General features: G+C 47.6%; 11 protein-coding genes across 11 annotated transcripts; 8 read left to right on the top strand and 3 right to left on the bottom strand.

Moving 5' to 3' along the window:
- Positions 1-1,719: 1,719 nt before the first annotated feature.
- On the bottom strand, positions 1,720-4,731 carry H6S33_012957 (uncharacterized protein; the record flags this gene model as incomplete). Its single annotated transcript, XM_044844313.1, has 5 exons — positions 1,720-3,236; positions 3,315-3,579; positions 3,690-3,788; positions 3,908-4,071; positions 4,173-4,731. The coding sequence occupies 5 exons, from the start codon at positions 4,729-4,731 to the stop codon at positions 1,720-1,722; spliced, it is 2,604 nt and encodes an 867-aa protein (XP_044694666.1).
- A 3,533-nt stretch (positions 4,732-8,264) lies between these two features.
- H6S33_012956 (uncharacterized protein) lies at positions 8,265-9,177 on the top strand (the record flags this gene model as incomplete). Its single annotated transcript, XM_044844312.1, has 2 exons — positions 8,265-8,897; positions 8,947-9,177. 2 exons carry the CDS (start codon positions 8,265-8,267, stop codon positions 9,175-9,177), a joined length of 864 nt encoding a protein of 287 aa, XP_044694665.1.
- Positions 9,178-9,833: 656 nt separating this feature from the next.
- Positions 9,834-10,199, bottom strand: H6S33_012955 (uncharacterized protein; the record flags this gene model as incomplete). The annotated part of the gene is made up of 1 exon (XM_044844311.1): positions 9,834-10,199. One exon carries the CDS (start codon positions 10,197-10,199, stop codon positions 9,834-9,836), a length of 366 nt encoding a protein of 121 aa, XP_044694664.1.
- A 643-nt stretch (positions 10,200-10,842) lies between these two features.
- H6S33_012954 (uncharacterized protein) lies at positions 10,843-11,549 on the bottom strand (the record flags this gene model as incomplete). Its single annotated transcript, XM_044844310.1, has 3 exons — positions 10,843-11,040; positions 11,094-11,315; positions 11,373-11,549. 3 exons carry the CDS (start codon positions 11,547-11,549, stop codon positions 10,843-10,845), a joined length of 597 nt encoding a protein of 198 aa, XP_044694663.1.
- Positions 11,550-12,088: 539 nt separating this feature from the next.
- Positions 12,089-12,830, top strand: H6S33_012953 (uncharacterized protein; the record flags this gene model as incomplete). Its single annotated transcript, XM_044844309.1, has 4 exons — positions 12,089-12,097; positions 12,181-12,285; positions 12,654-12,734; positions 12,789-12,830. 4 exons carry the CDS (start codon positions 12,089-12,091, stop codon positions 12,828-12,830), a joined length of 237 nt encoding a protein of 78 aa, XP_044694662.1.
- A 662-nt stretch (positions 12,831-13,492) lies between these two features.
- On the top strand, positions 13,493-13,730 carry H6S33_012952 (uncharacterized protein; the record flags this gene model as incomplete). Its single annotated transcript, XM_044844308.1, has 2 exons — positions 13,493-13,627; positions 13,689-13,730. 2 exons carry the CDS (start codon positions 13,493-13,495, stop codon positions 13,728-13,730), a joined length of 177 nt encoding a protein of 58 aa, XP_044694661.1.
- A 3,343-nt stretch (positions 13,731-17,073) lies between these two features.
- H6S33_012951 (uncharacterized protein) lies at positions 17,074-17,646 on the top strand (the record flags this gene model as incomplete). The annotated part of the gene is made up of 3 exons (XM_044844307.1): positions 17,074-17,291; positions 17,347-17,483; positions 17,534-17,646. The coding sequence occupies 3 exons, from the start codon at positions 17,074-17,076 to the stop codon at positions 17,644-17,646; spliced, it is 468 nt and encodes a 155-aa protein (XP_044694660.1).
- Positions 17,647-18,786: 1,140 nt separating this feature from the next.
- H6S33_012950 (uncharacterized protein) lies at positions 18,787-19,378 on the top strand (the record flags this gene model as incomplete). Its single annotated transcript, XM_044844306.1, has 3 exons — positions 18,787-18,885; positions 18,937-19,080; positions 19,133-19,378. The coding sequence occupies 3 exons, from the start codon at positions 18,787-18,789 to the stop codon at positions 19,376-19,378; spliced, it is 489 nt and encodes a 162-aa protein (XP_044694659.1).
- Positions 19,379-20,126: 748 nt separating this feature from the next.
- Positions 20,127-21,098, top strand: H6S33_012949 (uncharacterized protein; the record flags this gene model as incomplete). The annotated part of the gene is made up of 4 exons (XM_044844305.1): positions 20,127-20,364; positions 20,416-20,493; positions 20,552-20,757; positions 20,808-21,098. 4 exons carry the CDS (start codon positions 20,127-20,129, stop codon positions 21,096-21,098), a joined length of 813 nt encoding a protein of 270 aa, XP_044694658.1.
- Positions 21,099-21,246: 148 nt separating this feature from the next.
- On the top strand, positions 21,247-22,042 carry H6S33_012948 (uncharacterized protein; the record flags this gene model as incomplete). The annotated part of the gene is made up of 2 exons (XM_044844303.1): positions 21,247-21,756; positions 21,806-22,042. 2 exons carry the CDS (start codon positions 21,247-21,249, stop codon positions 22,040-22,042), a joined length of 747 nt encoding a protein of 248 aa, XP_044694657.1.
- Positions 22,043-22,658: 616 nt separating this feature from the next.
- On the top strand, positions 22,659-23,430 carry H6S33_012947 (uncharacterized protein; the record flags this gene model as incomplete). The annotated part of the gene is made up of 2 exons (XM_044844302.1): positions 22,659-23,025; positions 23,201-23,430. The coding sequence occupies 2 exons, from the start codon at positions 22,659-22,661 to the stop codon at positions 23,428-23,430; spliced, it is 597 nt and encodes a 198-aa protein (XP_044694656.1).
- Between the last annotated feature and the right edge of the window lie 723 nt (positions 23,431-24,153).

Raw genomic sequence — 24,153 nt, 5'->3', positions numbered from 1 at the left:
AGGATATCACTCGTAACATAGAGTGGCTGACCACGTGCACCAATACAGCGTAGAAGCGGTCGATCTAACGATAGATTTCCATGTAGTTTATCATATATAGGATGTCAAATCATAGTAAGATGTCTGAGCGGTCACTGATGACCTTCCTATGATGATGCGATCATGCAGTGTAAATAGTGTAATCGACGAGTCGAGTTCGTAGCTCGAGCTTATTCACGAGCAGGGTCGAGCAGGAGGAGTCACGAGTCGAGCTTTCCAGAGCAATTTATAAAAATCGACTCGAGTTGCTCGGTCGAGCTTTCTAGTCATATGAAATTTGAGCATATATCTACTATACTATAAAAGAATATGGTCTGAAAAAGTTTCGCTAAACCGGCCTTATCCTACATCCGGCCCTGACCATTGGGGAGACTAATTGGCCAAAGGCCGGGAAGACGTAATACTTAGGGAGTGGGGGCAAAGTTAGCTAGCTAGGGGGACACCTAACCCTGCAATCATCATCTACCACGAACCCACTGGCCACCCTCTTGTCGTCCGATAAAAGGCCATTTGGCCCAATTGGAACCAAGGATCTATTTTTCACAAATAATGTTTTTAATACAGTACGAAAAACGGGGTGAAATCAGTATGACTACGGGATTTAGTGAAAAATACGGAATTAAACCGGCATTACAAAAAGAATACCGTAGTAATGCCGTATTCTTGCTGCATTACTAGCGCATTAACGGGAATAACGTAGCGAATCCATACCCTTTTTTGGTATTGTACTTTGCCTTATTAGGGTATTAAACATATTTATCCCTTCGTCTGTATTTAGGACTTGTGGCAATTCGTGGCTCACCGCGCAAAATCCACAGACTAGCTGGAAGCATCAGTCGGCGGTGCAAAACTGACCCACTTGTCAAGCAAAATTGGCCTAAAAAGTAGTGGTGTATACCACCTATCGTTAAAATTGTGTCTATCACCACGCCGTTTCTTCGGCAAAAAGTTGTGAATCGCGGGAACAGACGAAGGGATTGGAAGCTCGAGTTTCGCCACGAGCAGAGGCGATCTCACGAGTCGAACAGAGCAAGCTTCCTAAATAGGCGAGCAGCTCGAGCCATTAGTAAAGCTCGACTCGATCGGACTCGATCGTCGACCACACTAAGTGTAAGAAGCCTATGTACACAGCAATTTCCCTCAGTTCTAGACTAGTCCATAGAGGTGGACTACCCACGATGATCGCTTAAGATGGGTAGCTAGTCTGTGGTCTCGTACAAGTAGCTTTTGTGCGCACACAGGCTAGACCGGCCCAATCATAGATTATCACTCGACATTGACGAATTTCTGTTATAATGAGAGACTTTGCTGCATGATTACCTAGATATGACAAGAATTTTCCACCATGACGAGCTCCTGACATAACTACCAGATTTTCTCCCAGGCTCGGAAAAACAAAATTTTGATTCCGTAGTAGATTTCTACATCACAAGATCGAGTGATATTATATGAAGACATTCAATTCGTCCACCGGAAAAAAAAACATAGATCCATCCATCCGCCTCTAGTTCTCTACAAAAAAGCTCCAATGGATGATCTCTCGTAATAGTCAAAAAAAGTAACTGTTCCGGGTTTCAAAAAAAAACACTCGCAAGATAGCCAAGATACATAGCCCATTGCCAAAATGCAACAGACCTCCTAAATCAGCGCTTAATGAGTGTATGTCTGTACTCCCCCCACTTACTCTTGGCTCTCCACCTCGACGGTAGTGACGGGAGCACCGGCATTCTCGTGCTTGGCCCACATATCCTTCAAGCTCGGAAGATCCTTCTGCATCTGCCCACGGGAAAACGGCTTCTCATCATTGTCTTCCTCTGGGGCGTCGGCAGCACCGGGCAGGTCATCGCCATAAACTGATTTCTGTGCGAAATTGGCAGGCATGGGCTGGCCATTCATAAGGACGACATTGCGGCCCTTCTGGACATTGACAACCTCTTCTCCGAAGGAAGCCGGGAACGCGTTTGTGAACCCGCCAACTTCAGAGACGGAGCGGGTGTCGCCCGGTGCGCTCTGAAGCTTGGTTACCTTTTCGCAGTCCTTGTCACCACGGCGGAGGCCACCCTTCTTGATGCCGAGGCCGGGGCCGCGCGCGCCTTTTTGCGCGGGGATGACGGAGCGCTTCTGGGCCGGTGCAGCTGCGGGTGCAGGTGCGGGCTGTACCTCCTTTTCTTTGGGCTCAAAAAGGACTGGGTGGCCGTCCACTTCAAGGGGACGGCCGTTAAGAAGAAGGACAGACCCGCCCTTGCGGAAGTAGTCTTCATCCGGGTCGATATTCTTTCCGGTTTCGCTGTCGGTCTTGCCGCCGGTCAGGGCGCGCTGTTGGGCGTTGTAGGCGGCGCTCTCTTGGTTTGCGGCAAGCTGGGCCTCAAGGACGTCCTTGGGAGCGTTGAAGAAGCGGAGAGCACGGTCGAAGCCGCGCTTTTCGAGAGCGGCTTCGGTGATGTTTACAGGCTCGGCTATAATGCTGTGAGTGCTATGGGTGCTGTGACGCTTCTCGAGGGTGGTCTGCTGCATGTTTCTTGCAGCATGGTCGAGGTCGATGTTCTTGAGCATGGTCTCCTGGCCCATTCCAGTCCAGCCTTCCAAGATGGTCACAGGGCTGATAGACATAATATCTCTTTTCTCAATCTCCTCTGACTCAGGGAGCATCTGGTCCTCAAAGAACTCATCAGAGATCTTCTGCTTACTCGCAACACCTTGAGGCTTCTTAATCCACATTTTCTGGGCCTTATCAAAGCCTGCCATAGTATCGTAGATCTCCTTATCCTCATACTCAGTTGGGACCGGCGCAGGCTTATCCAACATCTCAATAACGTTCTTGAGCGCGGGGGACTCAAAATCCGCATTGTCATCAGAGAGCTCACTGCGCTTATTTTTCTCCGCTGCTACGGGCTCTGGGGCAGGTTGGGGCTTGATCCACATTGACTGGGCCTTTGAGAAACCTGTCATGGCAGAGTAAATCTCCTGGTCTTCGTACTCGGGGACATAAACGGGCACCCTCTCGCTCTCGGGAACGGGCTCTGGCTTCTCGACCATTGCAAAGGTCTTTTTGAACTTTGAGTCGGCGACAACGGTCTCGGTGTCGGCATCCGGGCTCGCTTTATCGTCACCAGTGCCGGTAATCTTGCGCTTGCTGAGGCGGCGGCCGGCCCCAAATCCTGGTAGCTCAACGAAGATGTCCTGTTCGGCCCCAACTCCTGGTAGATCAACGAAGATGTCACGGTCGGCCACAAGTCCTGGTAGATCAACGAAGATGTCCTGGTTAGGGTTGATACCGGTATCAAGGATGGATCTTTTGGTCTTGAATGGTAGGTCGCTGATGAACCTAAAGTCGAAGATATCGATTGTGAGGAGAGAAAATAAGGAGGTTAGTTCGCCGGCTACGCAGTTGTCCGAGTGGTGGAAGTAGTCCGCGGGGACCAGGGCGGTGGTGGGGCCGAGAGGGAGGGGAACGGCACATTGGGGATCAGAGATGTCGATGCACGGAAGGATTTCGGAGGGGACATAGGGAGCAAAAGGCTTTGAGATGAAGAAGTATGGCTATGTTGTGTGATGTGTTAGTATCATAATAGGGCTAATATCAGATTAATAACTGAGGTCTTAGGATGGAGGCAGATATGCTAGTTCCCTTGATCTTGTATATGGCATACCTCGTAATGAGAGAAGACAGCCTTATCCTCAGTAAGAGGGTAGTTGGGAGTTGGGTCTGAAATATGGGTCACCCGGCGATAAGTCGAAGGGGTGAATTTCTAAAAGTGAACTTGATGTCAGAATATATACTCCATGCTTCCTTGATGTAGTTGAAGCTCATTTGAAAGCATACACTGCATAGATATTCAGAATGGAGACGAGGAGGGAGACAAGTTACCCCGGCAAGAAATTGCGCATATCGATCATTCCCAACCATTGGCTGCCCAAAGGTAGTAAGTTTGGTGTTCCATCCCATAACAACGAAGTCTACAGCAGCCAGAGTCGCTACAGCACCTCCCCCCTGGCTTCCAACAATAACAACCGTATGGAAAGGATCTCTAGCTATATGCAGCAGACACGGACAGGTACATGAGTATTGTCTTCTTCTTCTTTTCCACGGTTCTTCTACGCGGGATCGATATCGATGTTCATCTGATTCATACCTTCAAAATACCGTTTCACCACCTGCTTGATGGGCCCCTCCAGGGCCTCCCATTCCTTATGGAAGCCTTCATGGACCTTGCACCCAGGACAGGCGTGGTCGTAATCCACGGTCTCCGTGGTCAAGCTGATGTTGCGGCTACCCGCCATTGTAACAAAGATCTTCTTTCCACCGTGATCAACCGCAATGTACCCGTGTGTATCCTCACCAAGCTCGGCGAGGCCGTTGTCGTTGGTGTTCCACTGCATCACCAACTCGAGCCCCGGGAACTCCTTGCAGAATGAGTTACACTTGAAAGGATACTCGATCTCCTCGAGGGACTCGACACAGTTGGCTATATCAGCAATCTTGGCAAGATCATTGAACTCATCGAAGAGAGACTTGGAGATTCCTGGAATGCGGATTGGAAAACGGCCGGTAGACTGATAGTTGAGTGGGCCAGCTTTCTCGAGTTTACTTTGAGCATCCAGCGGTATTTGCTGGGAGCTCGGGAACGGAGCTGCTAGGGCCACAAGTGGAAGACATAGGAGCGCCGCCGAACGTAAATTTGTAGATAACATGAGGAAGGTTTTTTCAGTAATTTCGGTGGGCTCCCGTATTAGGGATTTGTTCACTGATCAAGTAGTCTACGGCTGGCCTTTTGTACGTTCGTACGTAGGCTTGACGAACTATTTATTCCTCGGACTACTCCTTAAAATATTGCTCAATTCGAAAGTTCATGACTTCACGAACCCACGACTATTTATGAGGAGGTAGAAGTAAAAGTCTAAGCCCTATAAATCATCAGGAGGGATTCTCCGCTGAGGAATATGTAATTTTGTTCTCCCTGCTCCGACTCAACATAAGATATATGTAGTTTTTTTTTTCCCCTTCAGAATTTTACCGAAAAGAAGATGCTGAATATATCAATACTATCCTAGACCCGGCCCGCTGATCCCAATTTTGGCAAGGAAGGTTACGGATACTTACAGCTGTTTTATTACCGTTTTTTGCAGGCCAATCTAGGATTATTGTTCTGGAAAAGGAATAGGTATTGTGGTATCGTGGTGTTGTGGTCGTTGCATCACTTTTGGGTGACCCCCGGGTACATCCCTATTAATCGTACCGTGGTAAGAAAGCTTGGTAATTTCCGTCCTGCGCGCAAATATCATCGTCTAACAAAATTAATTTAAAGACCGACTACTGGAGTGTACCTAGTGTCTATGGTACGGAGCATAAGTAAACTAAAAAAAAACGAGCGGGTGACTGCGTTTACGAGATCGCAATCGAGCTTAACCCTACTGCAAGAAGTCGACGAAGGGCATTCCTGTCGTACAGCATTCAATATTATAATTGTATTGCACCTTCGGCTAACCCACCCCTCTATTCCTTGAGGGGTAAATAGGCCCTGATAGCGACGAGACGCAATTTTTGTTGTATTCTTCCCATTGGGGAATCCGAGAACTCCGGACTGTAGTCATCTCCCACTTCCACCTCCTTGTAGTAGTTGACCACCTCCAGTAGTTAATTAATTTCGCCCTTAGCCATCTCAACTCATAGCCAGCTCCCATAATTGCCAGCTCCCATAATTGCCAGCTCCCATAATTGACGATGGCCAGCTTCCGTAGTGGACCATGGCCAGATCCCACAGTTGACCATAGCCAGCTCCCGCAAATGTCCACCTCCTCCGGTAGTGATCCAGTTCTTTCATTTATGTAGTAATGAGGTATCTCGACTCATGCAACCTCCACTTAGCCACCTCCAATGCCACCTCCAATGCCAATCTGTAGATGCGTATCTCCCATGGCCAATTCCAATGCCACCTCCAATTAATGCCAGCTCCAGTTAAATGCCAGCCCCAGTTAATGGCACCTCCAATATTGCCATCTTGTTAATGACACGGCCAGTCACAGCCCGCTCCCAATTTTTTCTGGGGTGAGCCGGTTGCTACGCAGTTTGTGCTTACTAAACCGCCCCCTGTCGCTGTCGACCAATCAGATTGCAAGGCCCTATGAAAAACCATCCTTTCGTCTGTATTCAGGACTTGTGGCTCACCACACAAAATTCACTGCCTAGCTGGAAGCGGTGGTCGGCGGTGCAAAATTGTCTCCACTCGTCACAATCGAGTAGTGCTTTAAACTATCGTCGTTAGATTTTGGTTCATCACGACGCTGTTTCCACGCTAATAGGCCGTGATTCGCGGGAACAGACGAAGGGATCGCTCGGCTTCCATACTAAACCTAGTATGGCTAGCTCTCCAGCGTCACTTGCGACAACTTTGTTGACCCCTCAGATACCTTGACACTGCAGCGGGGGGGATATTTCCGTCACAAAATCCCGCTCGAAAAATTTGTCATCAACGCCGCAAACCCGAACCTCGCTTCGAGTGATAGTCTGTGATACGCCCCGGGATCCACCCAGGAAAAGGTTGCGCTATAACAAGCGGGGCTCGATCCGAAATGCCAGACGACCGGGATTCGTTCTTCACAGTGAAACTGCGGGCCCCCTAAAGGTCTTTATGTGAAGACGCACGGCCCAAGTAAGACTGCTTTGTAACAAATGGTGCAAGCGGTCCTGTGATATCTGCGAAGCTGTGAATTCTGATACGGACCGAAATGTTTCAAACACGGCAGGATCACAACGCTATCCAAACAAATCAGACGCCTTTCGAATCGTTTCGATGACTGCTTTTAACGTCAGGTGCCATCGATTGAAATGCACTCAACAATCTACCCATAGAGGCACCAGATAGGGTGACAGGAATGATCACCTAATAAGTACCGGTACGTATACGAACTTGATCTCCTTGACATGTCGCATCTTATGTTACAGCCCAAATTCTTCCAGCCGCTCCTTGCATAGCGATGAAGATCGCGCATAGGGGCGCCAGTTACCTCACGCTCCTAGATGGATTGTCTTGGTAGACATCAAGATATTCCGAGGTTTGGCCGGTCTATTGGGTAGGTATATAGAGAGGCCCCCGTATTGAATCAACCAGGCGAAAAATGAGTGGCGAATTTTTTGCTGGCGTCCGCAAGAGGGATCGGAAATTTTTGTTGTTTCGCATAGTCACATATTGCAAATATGTCGTCAACCGAAAGGCCATGGATTCTCGAACAAGCTCCTACTGGGGCACACATACAAGAGGTTGGGCCTTGACCTTTTCGTGAGACCTTTGTGTAATCTGTAGATTTCATTTCCTATCTGTAAGAAGCGACTTCGTAGAGTGTGTACATAGATCGTGATAACACAGACTCAAACTATCTGCTGTTACCGAGTCGCTGGCTTTGGGAGTATGTATCCGCAGCATGTAAGATACTCTGGTACATAGAGTACTCTACATGTATGTGTTGCACTCAAAACGCGGCTTTGGATTTGATTGGGTGGTTGCTCTCATGATCGAGTGTGCATAAGGTATTGGCACTTCTGTAGGCCTAGGGAAACCCTGCCCTGTCGGCGAGATGATGAGTCGATCAGTTTCGATAAACGTATGTAGGAGCACGCGAGGGTGCATGTAGGTACAGCGACCGGAATGATCTATGGAAACACAGGGAGGTCGAAATTGTATGGCGGAATATCTGTGCACGACGCCACACCATACAAATTAACCTCCTATCGCTGTGGGATTAAGACGTTGTGCTAGTATTGATAACCCCGCTGCGGACGTAAGATTTGTAGCCATGTTTTCACTCTACATAGGAGTCGTTTTATCATAGAGATATCAATATACCTGTGGTGGAGGAGGAGCGTTAAGAGGAACGAGGGGCGAGATGAATAAGAAGGCTGCAATCAAATTGACATTCATCGTGAACCCCGTGAGGGGTGAGAGCCACTTGTGGCGGAAAACGCAAGCGTTCCGTAGATTAAGACCTCTGCGGAACGCGCACAGTATGTCGCAGTACTCTACAGCGATAGGAATGATCTATGGAAAAAACAGTTATATGGTGCACAGATATTTCGCCATACAATTTCACCCCCCCTGTTTTTCCATAGATCATTCCGGTCGCCCAGGTACTCTTGGGTGCAAGGATTAGCCCGGAACGCTGCAGGCTGGCCTTGGTGGAACAGCACCGCCACGCAGTAGTAAAATGAGGTGGAGCGCAGCGCAGGTGAAATGTATCAAGGGCGAGCAGAGCATCTAGCAACAAGCAACAAGCAACACCACGACTCTACCGGAGAGTGCTCGACAGTTTCATGGAGCAAGCAAGCAACAATCGTGGCGACAAACATGTTCAGGCTCCTCAGCCGGCAAGCGTTCAAGGCTGTTCCCAGACCCAGACCCAGACCCGGTCTTTGTCTCTCCAACGGCACCACATCACGCTATGTCCATAGCATGCAAGCCCCGTACGACGGGCTTCCGAGTTACGATACGATCGCTCGACGGTTCTCTTCTTCGCAGGTCGATCCACAGGTCTTTTTCACTCGCAAGCGTCAGCAAGAGGCTCAAGAGCGCGGCGAATTTATCGACATCCACGACATCGGCATAGATCCAAATGATTATGATGTGTTGATCACAGATGTGAAGCACGAAACACTGGAAACCACAGTTGCGGAGGAACTGGGTATACCATACCTCTCGAAGGCTACGGAGGCTGATGCCAAAGAGGTGGTTCAGGTGGGTAATGGTTATATCTATGGCCGGAAGTTTAGTGCGATCATTCCATTTGTTGTCTCTCATGGAGATGAGTCTCGTTGGGTATTCTTCATAATGGACAGTGGTGCCCCATTGACCTATCTTTCAGCTGAGGTGAGTGATCCGACTTGTAGAACAAACGCTCGACCGTTAACCTGTTCAGGCGAGTAAAATTCTTGGTGTCGTGGAAGACCGAGCAACTCCTGTCACGATCGGTGGGCATCCTAAGGAAGTTTATATGTCGCCACGGAACTCTCACTTTACCGATATCAACCTTCTGGGTACCGACTTTTGTAGTGCACACAACACCAACTTGTGGTTCGACTTTCAGAGGAGACGGATGAAAATGTACTTCGGTAAAAAGTGGAAGGTGGTGGAAGAGTCTAAGCTGTAGTACGGGTTTTGTGGTAGGCGTGAGCAAGCAAGGAGTGGAGGAAATGAGTGGAGGAATGGTATTTTCTTTGGCAGTCCGGAAATGTAATTAATTATTAATTGATTTACGTCCTCCTTTATTATGAATCAAGGGGGACCCCACGAACGGAGTGAGGGAGCGGAGCGACGCGGTAGGCGAGGGACGAGCGTGAACCCGTGAGAGTGGCTGTGCCACGGCGGACGCGCCATTAAAGACCTCTGCGAAGCAAGAGGTAAGGCTCCGTTTGGAAGCCACGCAAATCATGACGCTCCAAATCATGATCCTGAGCAGGTTGTGATTTGGAGGGGGCGGTGACCGTTTGGATACACCATTTCAACCTCAATCGAGAGCTCTGAAATCATGATCCTCGCAATTCTACTTTTTCTCTATTGCACTCAACATCCTCGTTGCAACGGACATACCCCACCAATTTTTTGATGTGGTGAGCTATTGCTACGCAAAATTGTTAAAATATTCAGAGGCGTTTGGATGACTAAAATACAATTTGACTAAATTACAATTTCTATTACCTAAATTACAATTGGCGGGATTGTGCTTCCAAACGGAGCCTTTCTTTAATAGAGTCTTTCAGTGCAACGCTGTAACCCATTTTCAAAGTGAAAGGGAAATTGATGCAGCTAAGAATCTAATATGTACTGCAACACCGTATGCTTTCCTAGATTCCGATTACTAGTGCGGTTTTTGACCAAGACAGCCGCCATCTCCTTTACTATTGCCATGCGAGGTGGGAAGCACCACTCATCCATCTTCAATATCCATCGGACCATTGATTTCTCCCCTTGCTCAGTTAAAAGCTGTTGATGGCGGTGAATTTCCTTTCTACTTTGGGCCCCTCCAAGTCTATCCCGTAGAGTTGAGTAGGCAATTGAGTACTTCTCCGCTGTTGCCCTTATCGATGGTTCTGTACTCTTTCTGAAGTGATGAATTGCCAAAATCATCCTCTCCTCCCGCTCATCCTTCTCTCTCTGTGATAGTCGACCCATTGTGCGTTGTTGTTTGGTTCTGCGATGCCTCGTACTCTTTCTACAATCATGGGAGCTCGTTTGCTACCTCTGGCTCGGCGCCGAGCGGTGCCGAGCGGAATCCCTGTCATGGGCGGTTTCGCCGTAAAGTATGTTAGGTAGCTCTGGTGATTATCTACAGAGTGGCTGTTTTAAATTTCTGTATTATTAATTTGTATGTTGGTTGATAGGTTTTCTAGCTAGGTAGTTTTAGTGTAAGAGGTCTTCAATGTCCGCTATGAAAAGTGCCCTAAATCGGGTCAATATCACAGGGTTAGGGTGAAATACTGAGGGTTAGGGGACTGGGTGTCTAGAAAAGCTCCTAAAAAGACTGTTTTGAGAAAAACGTTTTATATGACCAAAAAAACAATTTTTTGGTACTGGGCTAATGTCCGCAATGGTAGGTTTATCGCGACCGGCACCATATGCCCCCCCCAGACCTCCCAGACCCCCCAGAACTATAACAAAATATTATATAAAAAAATAAATTCCATTAATCCTAGGTACTAATTCTAGGCACGCCTTTTCTATCCTCCTCCGTATCCCGAGTGCTCTCTCTGTCGCCACTATTTTCGTATCCTCGCCGGAAAAAAACCCAAACGCCGAAAAAAAGCACCAAACATCATCAAACTTCACTGCTGGGCAGGTTCTCGATGCCCACAGCACTGATATTGTTATGAGCTGGCTTAGTTTCGAGCCTTTCCTCCACTGAATTAAGGATATCGCTCTTTATCTGCTGTCCAGATTCGATGAGAGTTTTGTTGAGGGACAATTGCAGGTCGCTTTGAACCTTGACATCATAATAAAGAACTTTGAGAACAACCTGTAAATATATTAGCGGAAAGAAACCTCAAAAGAATGTTCTTTACAACGTACTGTTCCGCCGAAGAAGCCCACAAGCCACCTAATCCAAGTCATCGATTTCTTTCTGTTCTCTGCTATGGCGCTACCCAATTCCTTGATGGAAGTTTCGATTTTTGTCCCCATGTCCTTGATGGAAGTATCGATTTTATTCTCCGAAGTCTTGATGCTTGTTGCAAGTTCGTTGAGCTTACTTGCTACAACATGCTGATGAAGTGCCTCGAGTTTGAAAACTCTCTGGTTTGAGGTTAGTTGAAATCTGTACTGAAAGCACCTGGCTCAAAACGGTCAAACCTTATCAATTTGAACAATTTGTTCAGGTATCTTGGGAGCTTCTTGGGCATCGTGGTTGTGGTCGTGATCGTTGCATTCATCACTGGAGGTGAAGAAACGCTGAAAGCCCAGCCCACCCCCTTGGTAAATTCTCGACTGAGAGCGAAGTACCCCTGGTTTGATGACAAAACGCAACATTTTGTCTCGTGAAGGGCCTTGTGAATTTTGAATCTTTGATTGTAGGGAATGGACGTTGCAGGCTGTTTTCTGTAGTTCCCTAGAGTCTCATCCAGATCAGTCACGAATACGAATCGATATGAACAAGAGACAACTGATGATATCCCTTCGCCTGTTCCCGCGAATCACAACCTATTAGCGTCGAAAAGGCGTCGTGATCAACCAAAATCTAACGACAATTGTTTAAAGCACTACTCGATTGAAGATTTTTGCGTGACGAGTGGAGACAATTTTGCACCGCCGACCACCGCTTCCAGCTAGTCAGTGAATTTTGTGTGGTGAGCCACAAGTCCTGAATACAGACTTTATATTCTCGCTAGTAGATTAGAAGACTCGGATCAGCATGCTCCGTCTGCTCAAGCAACGCGCACAGACTATTGCACGTACCTACATGTATGCGAGTAATCGGATACCTGCCGACGCAACGTAGGTTGTATCCCTTGGACGGATGAAAGTTGTCAAATTCGCGACCACACTCTTTCAGCTATCACTAGCTTAATATGGCAATTGTTCGAAATTCTTGATTGGCTCTGTTGTTATTGCCAACCGTAAAAAGCAAGATAATTCCCTTACTAATTGGTGCACGGTCCAGGTCGCGAATTTGACAACTTTCATCCGTCCAAGGGATAGCTTGGACTCCGAGCCAGGACAGGAGGACGCAGCCGGACAAGAGGACCCAGCATTGGCGACTCGCTTGGTACGCCATTCTTTAATTGCTACTGACTCAACTAACTATCGTGATAGTGGAATGACGTTTTTAAACTCGATGATCGTGTAGGAGATCTCGAAAAAGTATCTTTCGCATATATATAGTCTGGTTTGCAAACTGCTTACTCTAGTCATAGGAACTCAGAATTTTCCAAGGCGACGTCCTAAGTCAATCGGCGATCTTAACACCAGGATGGAGACTGGTTTCGCTCGAGTGGAGACTATGTAGTTTCGCTCGAGTGGATGGCAAGTTAGCTTTTATGCAGTGGCAAATAGGACTTATAGGTTCAGCAATCGTTGCTTTTCTTGGTGTAAGTTCTCTCAAATTTTCACTGTTACTGATACAATGCCTTCTAGTTTGTGGGGTATACATTGAAGAGAGTTGTAGATGTATATGTCTCGCAGGTTGCTGCCACCGTTAGTCCCGAGCCCGCCACGGTAAGATCCACTCAGAAACCGCTCGATATCATGTCGCTGATACACTGTTCGCAGGAAAGCAAGGAGGGTTCAAATGATGTGAAAAACAAGAAGTGAATGTCATTTTTTTCTAGCTGGTGTTTAGGGAGCTTTTAGAAGGTTTGGGCAAAACGGCGAAAGACTTTTATTTGTAAGCTAGGGACCTCTGCGAAGCAAGAGGTAAGATTCTGTCTTAATCTGCTGGAACGCGGAACGGTCGAAGTTTGGTGCCCCCGATCTTAAAGGTAACAAAATTTCAATCCCTTATAACTTCACCATCATGATAGATATCAAAAATCTGTCAAGAAAAAGGCTAGAAATAGTGGTGAAGAGATTGTCTTGACAGATTTTTGATATCTATCATGGTTATGAAGTTATAAGGGATTGAAATTTGCTGTTTTTGTATGTAAAAAGCGCCAAGAGTGAACGGAGTGGAACAGTATTATACCCATTTATACCCCTCAAAAAGCAAACCTATCTGAGCCGTGGCAGTGAGGCACTTGTGGCGGAGAACGCAAGCGTTCCCAGCAGATTAAGACCTCTGCGAAGCAAGAGGTAATCTGCTGGAACGCGGAACGGTCGAAGTACTTCGCGGGTAGGGGTAAGTGAGAAGACACCTGGCTGTGGAGGCGGTGCAAGAGGCTTGCCAAGGCCGCCGAGACTCGGTTGGCATCAGAGTTTTCTTCGGGGTGGATCAGGCTATCACAGTTCAAGTTATCCACAGTAAGGGTCAGTCAACCATGAAGAAAAAGGTTACCCGGGAAGATGAGCCAGAACGCAAGCGGAAGGAAACTACAAGGGACCAGCGGTTACAGGTAGTTACGCTACGGGACCATTCTAAACCACAGATGTCATGGACCGCTATTGATAGGGAGGTAAGTACTAGTACTATTCTATTCCCGGTATAGGATTTGAATCTAAACCAAAATAAGTTAGGATTGGACTGTAGATTGTGTCAAGGGATCTATCGCCGAGTAAAGATTAATGGTACACTTTCAGACAGAAAGCGTACCGGTCGCCTGCCACTATTTGACCTTCAAGAAAAAGAGCGGCTTCTTCAGTTAGTTACGCAAAATCGGGTTACGCGACGTCTCTCATGGGATCAAATCCATGACTATATGGGCTACAGTTGCTCTGGAGACCTCATTCGGAGTACATTGTCATCGATAGGCTATCACAAACACATCCCTAGACAGAAGTTTGGCATACGCCCATACAATGCAATACGCCATGTAGAATGGTGCCAACAACATCTAGATTGCACCTATGACGACTGGGTTTGGGTGCTTTGGTGTGATGAATCATGGTTTTCAACAGTCGGATTCCACCATAGGTTTCTCGTTATTAGGAATTCAAAAAAAGTAGGTCATCCAGATTGTTTGGATACTAGAGAAAAATCAGGCCGTAAAGGAATTATGGTTTGGGGTGCGTTTTGTAGGTTAACAAGGTCAGAACTAGTTTTTGTACCTTCAAACGTCTCACTGGACTCTACTAGGTACATAAACTATGTTTTAGAACCTCATCTTATACCTTTTTGGCATCAATGTTGTGAGACTTATGGTTGGGGACGTGTAGTAGAAGATAATGTGCCTGATCACAAAGGATTTTCTAATTCTTATCGGGAGAGGAATGAAGTAGATAAGATAGATTGGCCACCTCAATCGCTAGATTTAAATCTGATTGAGATGGTTTGGAGTATTATGGAATCTGAACTAGGAGAGACATGGGGTAGGATTTAGGATTTAGAGTTGATGAGAAATGCTCTTAAAGTTGTTTGGGATAGTATTACGGGGGACACTTTAGATAGATTAGTCAAAAGTATACTAGAGAGGTTACAGGCCGTGATTGATGCTAAAGGAGGGCCTACAATGTATTGAATACATTATTCGAAAAATTAGGCACAAGTCTTGGCGCTGTTCTCACAGCCATTTGCACCGCCTCCACCGCCAGGTATCTTCTCACTTACCCCTACCCGCGAAGTACCGCGAAAACTCGCCAACTTGATTATCTCCGTGCAGGGTTTGAATCTCCGGACAGGAGCTTGGCTCGCTAATCGTGCCCTTGACAGGAAAGAGCGAGTGATGCCTCATGAGCGGCAGGTAGCGGTGGGTGTTCGTAAGGTTTCGAGTATTTGCTGAGCGGTGCTGAGCAGGTGTTCATCGAGTGTTCCTTGCGCGCGTGTTAGTGCTACCAACTTTGCGATCCATTATGATTACTGAAGTACTGTGCGACCTCACGGAGAGTGAACAGAATGGGAACCAGAGCAGTCGGTCGAGCTAGGGCAGCCAGTCAAGCCAGGGCAGTCGGTCAAGCTAGGGCAGTCAGTCCAGCACGAAGGTACGGAAAGGGCCAAAACCAAAGTCAGTTAAGGAACGGAAACTTAATCCTCAAGATGTTCGACGCATCAGGCCATCCTATAGCCATCGACAGAAACTCCGGGTTCTTGTGTTTCTTTTTACCCATAAGATCCCTAGTGAGATAAAACTAAGAGCATTCCGCTACCCTACGCAAGAGGAAGCATCAGAAGTCTTTGGTATTCCTCAAACAACAATCAGTTACTGGGTTCGCAATAGGGAAAAAATAGGAAAGTATGGCAGGTCATCCAATATTCACACTATCTGTACCGCTCCCTCAATATATAGATGGCCAGAACTTGAAAGCCGTTTATATAACCTTTTTCTTGGCAGAAGAGAAAAGAGTCAGCCTATCCGTAGAGGCTGGTTTAGAGTTCATGCCACTCATATATTCCGAGAGCTGTTTCCCAACTCCTCGCCCTTTATTTTCCGCTTTTCCAATAGTTGGTTTCAAGCATTTGTAGGCCGTTATAGGATCAGTTTTCGGTGTATTACAAAAAAGGCACAAAAGATTCCGGAGGATTACAGAACGCTAGTAGTCAACTGGCTTCGGTTTAATCGACGAAATTCACAATACCCAGTTGGTACTTGGATGAATACCACTGTAGCTCGATCGATCGGACCGTTTCTTCTCAGTAATATCTGTAACCTCGATGAGACTCCTTTACCATTTAATATCTTAGTAGACGTATATACGATAAAGTTGGGTCAACGACGATATGTGTAAAAGAAACCAGGAATGGATGGGACAAACGGCAGGCCAGTTTAGTTTTATGCATCTTTGCAGATGGGTTAAATCAGGTACCGCCTATGATTATCTTCCGGGGCAAAGGTCAAGCATATGCCAAAGAAGTGAGCAGCTATCACCCTGGTATTTTAGTTGAATTCAATGAGGAGGCATATATGAACGAAGCTCTGTTTCTCAAATACATCGAAGTGCACCTTCTATCAGCTCTTGAAGGATGGCCTACACTCTTTGCGATCGATATGTGCGGCTCTCATAAAACACCAGCTGTTCTCGAATTTCTCCACCAAAATCAAATAATTCCTAGCATGATACCAGCGGGCTGTACCAGTCTGGTACAGCCGTTAGATATTTCAGTCAATAAACCACTCAAGGATATGGTACGGGAAAACATGGATCAAGCTATTTTTGATTGTATGGATGCAGAAGAATTCGAAAAATGGACAGTTAGAGATAGGCGAATAGTGACAACCTGGGCTGTGGGAGATGCATGGTACGAGTTCTGTATTGAAAAAAATGATCTAGTAAAACGGGTTTTTAGGAAGGTGAGCCTTTCACTAAATATCAACGGGAGTGAAGACTATGAGTTGGATATCAAAGGGTTTGAACAGATTCAGATTGGAGATTGGAGACATGATTGTATAAATGATTTACCTTTACACGATGTAGATAGAGAAGAGGATAACAACGAGACTGTGGAATTTGTAGCTCATGACGAATAGAACCTGTTCTCTACGAACACCCACCGCCACCTGCCGCTCATGGGACCTCACTCGCTCTTTCCTATCAAGGGCACGATCAGCGAGCCAAGCTCCTGTCCGGAGATTCAAACCCTGCACGGATAATCAAGTTGGCGAGTTTTCGCGGTATTTCACAGGTTTCGCGGCGCAGAATTCAGAACATTCCGGAAGCAGGGATGCTCTGGAACGGCACGTGCTAAAATGTTCCGGAACATTGCCAAGCAGGCTACAAAGCACATTAGAGCAGCGCAAGTGGGAAGGGACGAAGTCCTTCAACCTCACGACTCGATAGATGGAGACAGAACAGCATACTCCTAGCAGGACAGATCATCCAAGAAAACATTATCTACGGTGACGGGATTCCTTGGTCGACAAGCGTACTTAACACCACGACTGCCGGAGAGTGCTCGACCTTTATCAACAAGCGGAGTCAGTCACGAAGAGACGCATATTCAACTTCGGATTCAGCATACTTCCGGGGAATGGCTCAACCAAACTTCCAGATTCTTTCGGATGCAGCAGCTGCTTCGGCCCAACAACTCGCATTGATGCCAAACCTCCCTGCTGTGAACCTCGGGGGACAACTGTTACAGATACAGCGAACCCTCCAGGAAATGCAACAAACGATGCAGCAGCAAGGCCAGCAACTGGTGCAGCAAGGCCAGCAACTGGAGCAAATCCGTCAAGAGATCTCCCGCTCGTAAGTCTACTTCTCAGTTTTTAAGGATCCAGTGACCGATATTAAAGGGATCCAGGGAACGCAACAATTTTGCAAGGCTGCTCAATTCTTCCGTCAATCGTTCCGACACCCGTCTTGAAGTTTTATATGGCTTGAACAATGAACCCGTTCAAGAATTCCCTGAAACAGGTGCTGATATCGGAGCACTTACTGGTAAGCACCCTATCTCGGTGGAAAATCATTTAATCTGAATACGGTGATAGGTCCCGAGCTCAACGCCCTCCTCGGCCAGCTGGGTTTGCCTGTTGATGGCAACGTCGGCGATCGTAAACGACGGTTCATCAAGTACATCGGCTTGCTTAGTAGTTTGATTTGATACGCTGTTGTCGGTGGAGGTTAAGGGCCTTGGTGTTTGGCTAGAGGTTTTCGTTTTCTCGTTCGGCTCTGGTTCGAGACCAGAACGACTGGTGTTTCTTTACTTTGCATTTTCCCGGGGTTGGCATCAGGGTGTGCCGCCTTTAGAATGGTCGGGCGCATCGAACGATAAATGACTTTTTTTACTTGTATACTAACTAGGGTTCTTGACCGAGCTAGCATTACTAATTTCTTTGTAATGCATTGAATTGAATTTATTTTTATTGATGCATTCTATTACGCATTTGAGGGAACCCCTGAGCGCAGCGAAGGAGGGGGCGTAGCCTCAACGAACCGAGTGAGGCGATAGGTGAGTCTTGTGAGGCAGTCGGGGTCGTAGAGGTTTTTTTAGGACCCAGGTCGGAGGGGGTCATTCATAGGTCACCGGCGGTCAAGCTTGGCTCCTTACTAGTTAGGTTTTGTGCTGACAAGAGTTCTGAAATTATATGGGATGACTAATTAATGCCAAACTCCCACCAAGAGTGCTTGCGCGCTAGTAGTGTCCCATATGATAGGGTCATAGAGAGTTTACTACCCCGGGTCGGTGATAGGGTCAGTGGGAAGACAGGTCGTGGTGCTTTGAAAAGTCACTGCCAACACTGTTGTGGGGGTTGAGAATAGCGGTGCGCCGCTATAGTGAATGCAAGGGTTCCGAGTAGATTAAGACCTCTGCGAATCAAGGGGTAAGATTCTGTTTTAATCTGCTGGAACGCGGAACGATCGATGCAGGGATATGGTCCGGAATGGCACGTGCGAGATGGAGTGGAAGGAAATCGCAGTATTCTTGAGAACGTTCCGGTCGGAGGTTACCGAGCGGAACGCTGCAAGTGAAGCTTGGCGGAACAGGTGGAGCGAACAGGGGTAAGGGATGTGGCGCGTGGGACACAAATAAGAAGACGGGGTTCCCACATCGACTGGAGGGGAGTATCCCCCACACTTGGTTGAGCTTCTTCAACCCCACCATTCGAGAAGCAGCGAGCGGAGCACACGAAGACCAACGACAAGGTGAGTCTGTTTAATGCCACATTATCTCTCTAACTGGCTAGAGTATTGAAGACTGACTTTTGCTAAATTCACGAGAAGTGAAAAGTAGCCGACCATCATGTTCAGGCTCCTCAGCAAGCAAGCGTTCAAGCCTATGGGCGTCCACCACTACCGTCTTCAAGTCCATCATCCACGCAGGGCGATCAGCACTACTCCAGTGAGCTCGAAGTTTTAATAGCTTACAAACTGCTCTAACTGGGCGGCTCAGAGATGCAACACCGACGATGATAGTCATCACAGCGATGGTCACTCCACCAGCAGTGCAGATGGTCCAGCCCACTCTACAGCTGGCTTTCAGCCCGGTGGTTCTACTCCGTTCGTTACCTGGGATCGCTTTTCTCAACTGGAAAAGGTACACTCGGAGGAGTTTTCGGATACGAAATATCGTGCTGATATCTTGTTAGGATGTCTCCACTACGAAACTGGAGATCGGTCACCTCGGAGTGGGCCAGAGAGAGATGAAAGCAGAGATCAAAGACCTCGGCAACAGGATGGATGCGAAGTTCGATAAGATGGACACCAAGATGGATAAGAAATACGACAAGATGGACGGCAAGATTGACCGTTTGTTGTACGCCATTATCGGTGGTTTTGCTACTTTTCTCTTGAAAGGCGGCCTCGACTCCTACTTGACCTGGAAGAAGCAGTAGAGACTCGGAGGCTGCTAAGGCATGGTAAGCGTGGTGGAGTCCACCCATTTGAAAAGATCGACGACTGATTGATATGATGTAGGACGGCGCTGTATAGAATTTCTTTTTTTGTTCTGTTTTTCCATGGTTAATACGGACGGATAGCATAGGATACGGTGTTTCGGCAGGACGGTGTTACTACGGGTTACTTTTTTTTGCTTGTACTCTACATTAGGTGACTGCTTCGGCTGGGCGAGTTATGTAATTTATTATTCATGTATTATACTATGAATTTGAGGGACCCCTTGAGCGCAGCGAAAGAGGGGGCGTAGCCTCTCTATCGTAGCGCAGCGAAGGTTAGAGATTAATAAGGGAGTGGAACGAGCGCCACACCGCAGCCAGAGGCGTAGGTCGTGTTCCGGAAGCAAAGCGTTCCTCAGCAACTAAAGACCCTTCCGAAGGAAAGGGTAAGATTCTGTCTTTAGTTGCTGGAACGTGGAACGCTGGAAGTAAATCTGGGAAAATACGCAGTATTCTTGAGAACGTTCCGGTCGGAAGTTGCCGAGCGGAACGCTGCAGTTCAGCCTTGGCGGAAAGTTAGGCACAGAGATGTGGCGCAGGGGTAAAACAAGGGGTAGCGTGAGGCTTGGCCACGGTCGCGTTTTGTCTCTAAGTAGGGGAGTATCCCCCGCACTTGGTTGAGAAGCGACAAAGTCGATTCAACCATTAGATAGACGGAGCCTGAGACAGCACAGACGGAGTTCACTCAATGCCTATCGATCGTTCTCTCGGCCGCAATGTGCACTTTTACGATGCTTCAAAGCCCGGCGTCGCATTGGGCGGACTCATCCAGAATGGGTCGGTCACGGAAACGAATTTTCTCAACATGATTGAGATCCTACTCATCACGGAGGCTCCTCTACGCGTTCAAGAAACAACTTCAGGCCATGTCGTCGCGACAACGAACAACCCGCTGCAACCAGGAGAGTATGATGTTTATTGCGACAGTAGGTGCTCGCTGAGTGGGAGTTTCAATCGCTTGCTAATTTTAAAAACAGGTCGTATTGAGCTCAGTGATGAGCCATGGGTGCATCGCCTCATTACACACAGCGTCTCTGGGCGGGAAGATGCTTTTCGTAATGGAATTCGTTCTCGCGATGGGAGATGTGTCATGTCGGGCGTTGTGAATATTAGGGCACTATTCGATATCTGGAGTGGTTTTGAAGCGGCTCATATCTTTCCTCTTGAGAGTGAAAGTTGGTGGAATGAATAATTACGGGAAATGGGTCAGGGATGTCACTCCTGGGGTGACGAAAATCAACTCGCATCAGAATGGCTTTCTCCTTCAGGCCAGCATCCACAGTGATTTCGATAACTACCTCGTTTCGGTGAACCCGAATGTGAGTGTTCTGGCAGTCTCCAACTTGGTATTTGCACTGACTCATCAAAGGACAACTACAGGATCGTTGTGTTCAGTTTTGATGTGTTTGGTATAGACGGAAGAACGCTCGATTCTGTTTGTCGTGATCCTGCAAATCCGCACCGTGTGTCCGACCAACTTCTCAGGTGGCATTTCTGTCAGTCGGTGCTCGCAAATATGAGAGGTGCAGGAGAACCGATTTTCGAACATGATTTCACAGGAGAGGATATGATTGGGGCGATTAGCCAGGAACCGTACGGGAGGGAAAGGTTGGAGATGGAAGTTGCGGCTAGATTGAGAGGGTTTGAAGCGGTTTTGTAATAAATTTTCTTAGGCTGGGCGTTTGTACGGTAGTTTTTATTTTTTAAGGAGTTAGATTGCTTACAAATCATTCATTTATGTAATCTGGGGGCGTAGCCTAGAATGGAGGACAAGGCGATAAGACGAAGCAACAATCGTGGCGACAAACATGTTCAGGCTCCTCAGCCGGCAAGCGTTCAAGGCTGTTCCTAGACCCGTTTTTCGTCTCTCTACTGGCACCTCACGCCGGATCCATAGCGTGCAGCTCCCGTACAGCGGTCCTCCGAGTTACGATACGATCGCTCGACGGTTCTCTTCTTCGCAGATCGATCCGCAAGCCTTTTTCGCTCGCAAGCGTCAGCAAGAGGCTAAAGAGCGTGGCGAATACGTTGATATCCATGATATCGGCGGTGTGGATCCGAAAGATTTTGATATCTTGATCACTGATATTGACCACGGGAAACTGCAACATGAAATTGCAGAGGCAGTGGGCATAGCGTACCATTTGGAGGCGACTAAGGAAGATGCCAATAGGATAATTGAAGCCGGTGATTGTATTATATACGGTAGGAATCTCCGGACGATATTTCCTGCAGTTGTCGCTTGTGAAATGGGCAAGGCTCATTGGGTCTTCTTCATCGTTGATACTGGTTCACCATTGACATACCTTTCAGCTCAGGTAAATGCTCCTGCCTGTGAAAAGAGCGTATGAACGCTAACTACTCCAGACGAGTGCCCTATTTGGTATCAAGGATGGTGACTACGGACTGACGCCTGTCAAGATTGCTGGACATCTTCACGGTGTTTGCAGGTCGCCAGACAATTCACACTTTACCGAAGTTAACATTATCGGCATGGACTTTTGCAACATGCATGACGTTTCCCAGTGGAATGATTTCAAAAATCGCCGAGCAAAGTTATACATCGGTGGAAAGTGGAAGGTGGTGGAAGAGTCTAAGCTGTAGTTCTGCGAGCAGGCGACAAGGGGGGAATACGAGTGGAGGAACTAGTGGAGGGATATTTTATTTTTTTGTTTGTTTAGTCAGTTTTTAGAAAATCGAGAAGATTATTATTTTTTTCCCTATTCATATCATTATTATGATTGAATGGGGACCCCCGAAGGCCGGAGGCCGTAGGGAAGGGGCGTAGCCTCAAGTGAGCGGAGCGAGCGCGGCAGAGGCCGGTAGGCCTGTGGGGAGCTAGAGCGACGAGAGCCACTTGTGGCGGAAAACGCAGATTAAGACCTTTGCGAAGCAAAAGGTAAGATTCTGTCTTAATCTGCTGGAACGCGGAACGGTCGAAGTATTTCACAAACGTTCCAGGTGCAGGGATCAGCCCGGAACGGCACGTGCCAAAATGTTCCGGAACATTGCCAAGCAGGCTACACCTGCACGTAAAACAAGCTAAGTAAGTATAAGAAGGGTGGGTTCCCCCCCCGCTCTGTGGGTGAGAAGGGACGAAGTCCTTCAACCTCACGACATGACAGACGGAGACAGCACATATTACCTACGGTGACGGGATTTCTTGGTCGACAAGCGTACTTAAGCAACACCACCACTCTACCGGAGAGCGCTCACAAACATGTTCAGGCTCCTCAGCCGGCAAGCGTTCAAGGCTGTTCCCAGACCCGGTCTTCGTCTCTCCGCATCACGCCATGTCCATAGCATGCAAGTCCCGTACTCCGGGCCCCCGAGTTACGATACAATCTTTCGACGCTTCTCTTCAAACGTCGATCCGCAGGCCTATTTCACCCGCAAGCGCCAGCAAGAGGCTAAAGAGCGCGGCGAATTTATCGACATCCACGACATTGGCAGAGATCCAAGTGATTATGATGTCTTGATCACGGATATCAAGCACGAAACATTGGAAACGACAATTGCCGAAGAATTGGGCATCCCTTACCTTTCGAAGGCGACAGACGCTCAGGCTGAAGAGGTGGTTGAAGTGGGTAATGGCTATATCCATGGATCGAAGTTTAGAGTGATAGTTCCATTTCTTGGTCATAAAGGCGAGGCTCGTTGGGTTTTTTTCATCTTGGGCAGCGGTGCCCCGTTGACGCATCTTTCGGCTCAGGCGAGTGCCTAAATGACGAATCATTTGTTTTGTAGAAGGATCCTAACTAGTCCCGACAAGTAAACTGCTCGGTATTGGGGACGCGGCTGGAGTCATGATCGGTGGACATCCTCATTTCGTTCTCCAATCCCCGCTGGATTCTCACTTTAGCGACATCAACCTTCTTGGCACGGACTTTTGCTCTGGACAAAACGTTTTTAAGGTGGAGGACTATCCAAAGCGCCGGGTGAAGTTGTACTTCGGTGGTGAGTGGGAGGTGACAGCAAACCCTAAGTTGTAGTACGGGTGTTTACTAGCAGGACCACCTCGCGACCGCGAAGTCTTGCTTTTGCTTCCACCTACATGTAGTACTTCTCATCCTCCCACCTTAGAATCTCTTCCATCTCCGTGTAGTAGTTGGCCACCTCCAGTAGTTAAATAATTTTGCCCTTATGCTTAGCCGTCTCATGGCCAGATCCCACAGTTGGCCATAGCCAGCTCCCGCAAATGTCCACCTCCTCCGGTAGTGATCCAGTTCTTTCATTTAGTAATGAGGTATCTCGATAATAAGATATATATATCTCGACTCATGCCACCTCCACTTAGCCACCTCCAATGCCACCAATGCTGTCGCTGTCGACCAATCAGACTGTAAGGAGTTCAGAAAAGCCATCTACTCGCGCGGCCGAGTTTCGACTTACTCACGTGACGCTATTTAACAGGTTTTTGTGTTGCTCATAGGTCATGTGATTAAGTCGAAACTCGGCCGCGCGAGTCTATTATGTACTGGATTAACGATTTTTCGTAGGGCCTTGCACTCTGATTGGTCGACAGCGACAGGGAGTGGTTTAGTAAGCACAAACTGCGTAGCAACTGACTCACCCCAGCAAAAAATGGGAGCGAGCAGTGAGACTGATCATGGCATTAACAGGATGGCAATATTGGAGGTGCCATTAACTGTAGCTGGCATTAATTTGAGATGGCATTGAAATTGGCCATGGGAGATATACATCTACAGATTGGG

Source organism: Morchella sextelata, assembly GCF_020137385.1.
Source record: "Morchella sextelata strain SCLS chromosome Unknown scls_9, whole genome shotgun sequence".
Taxonomy (NCBI): Eukaryota; Fungi; Ascomycota; class Pezizomycetes; order Pezizales; family Morchellaceae; genus Morchella; species Morchella sextelata.
The sequence above is the reverse complement of the archived record's forward strand: the minus strand, read 5'-3'. Positions and strand labels throughout refer to the sequence as shown.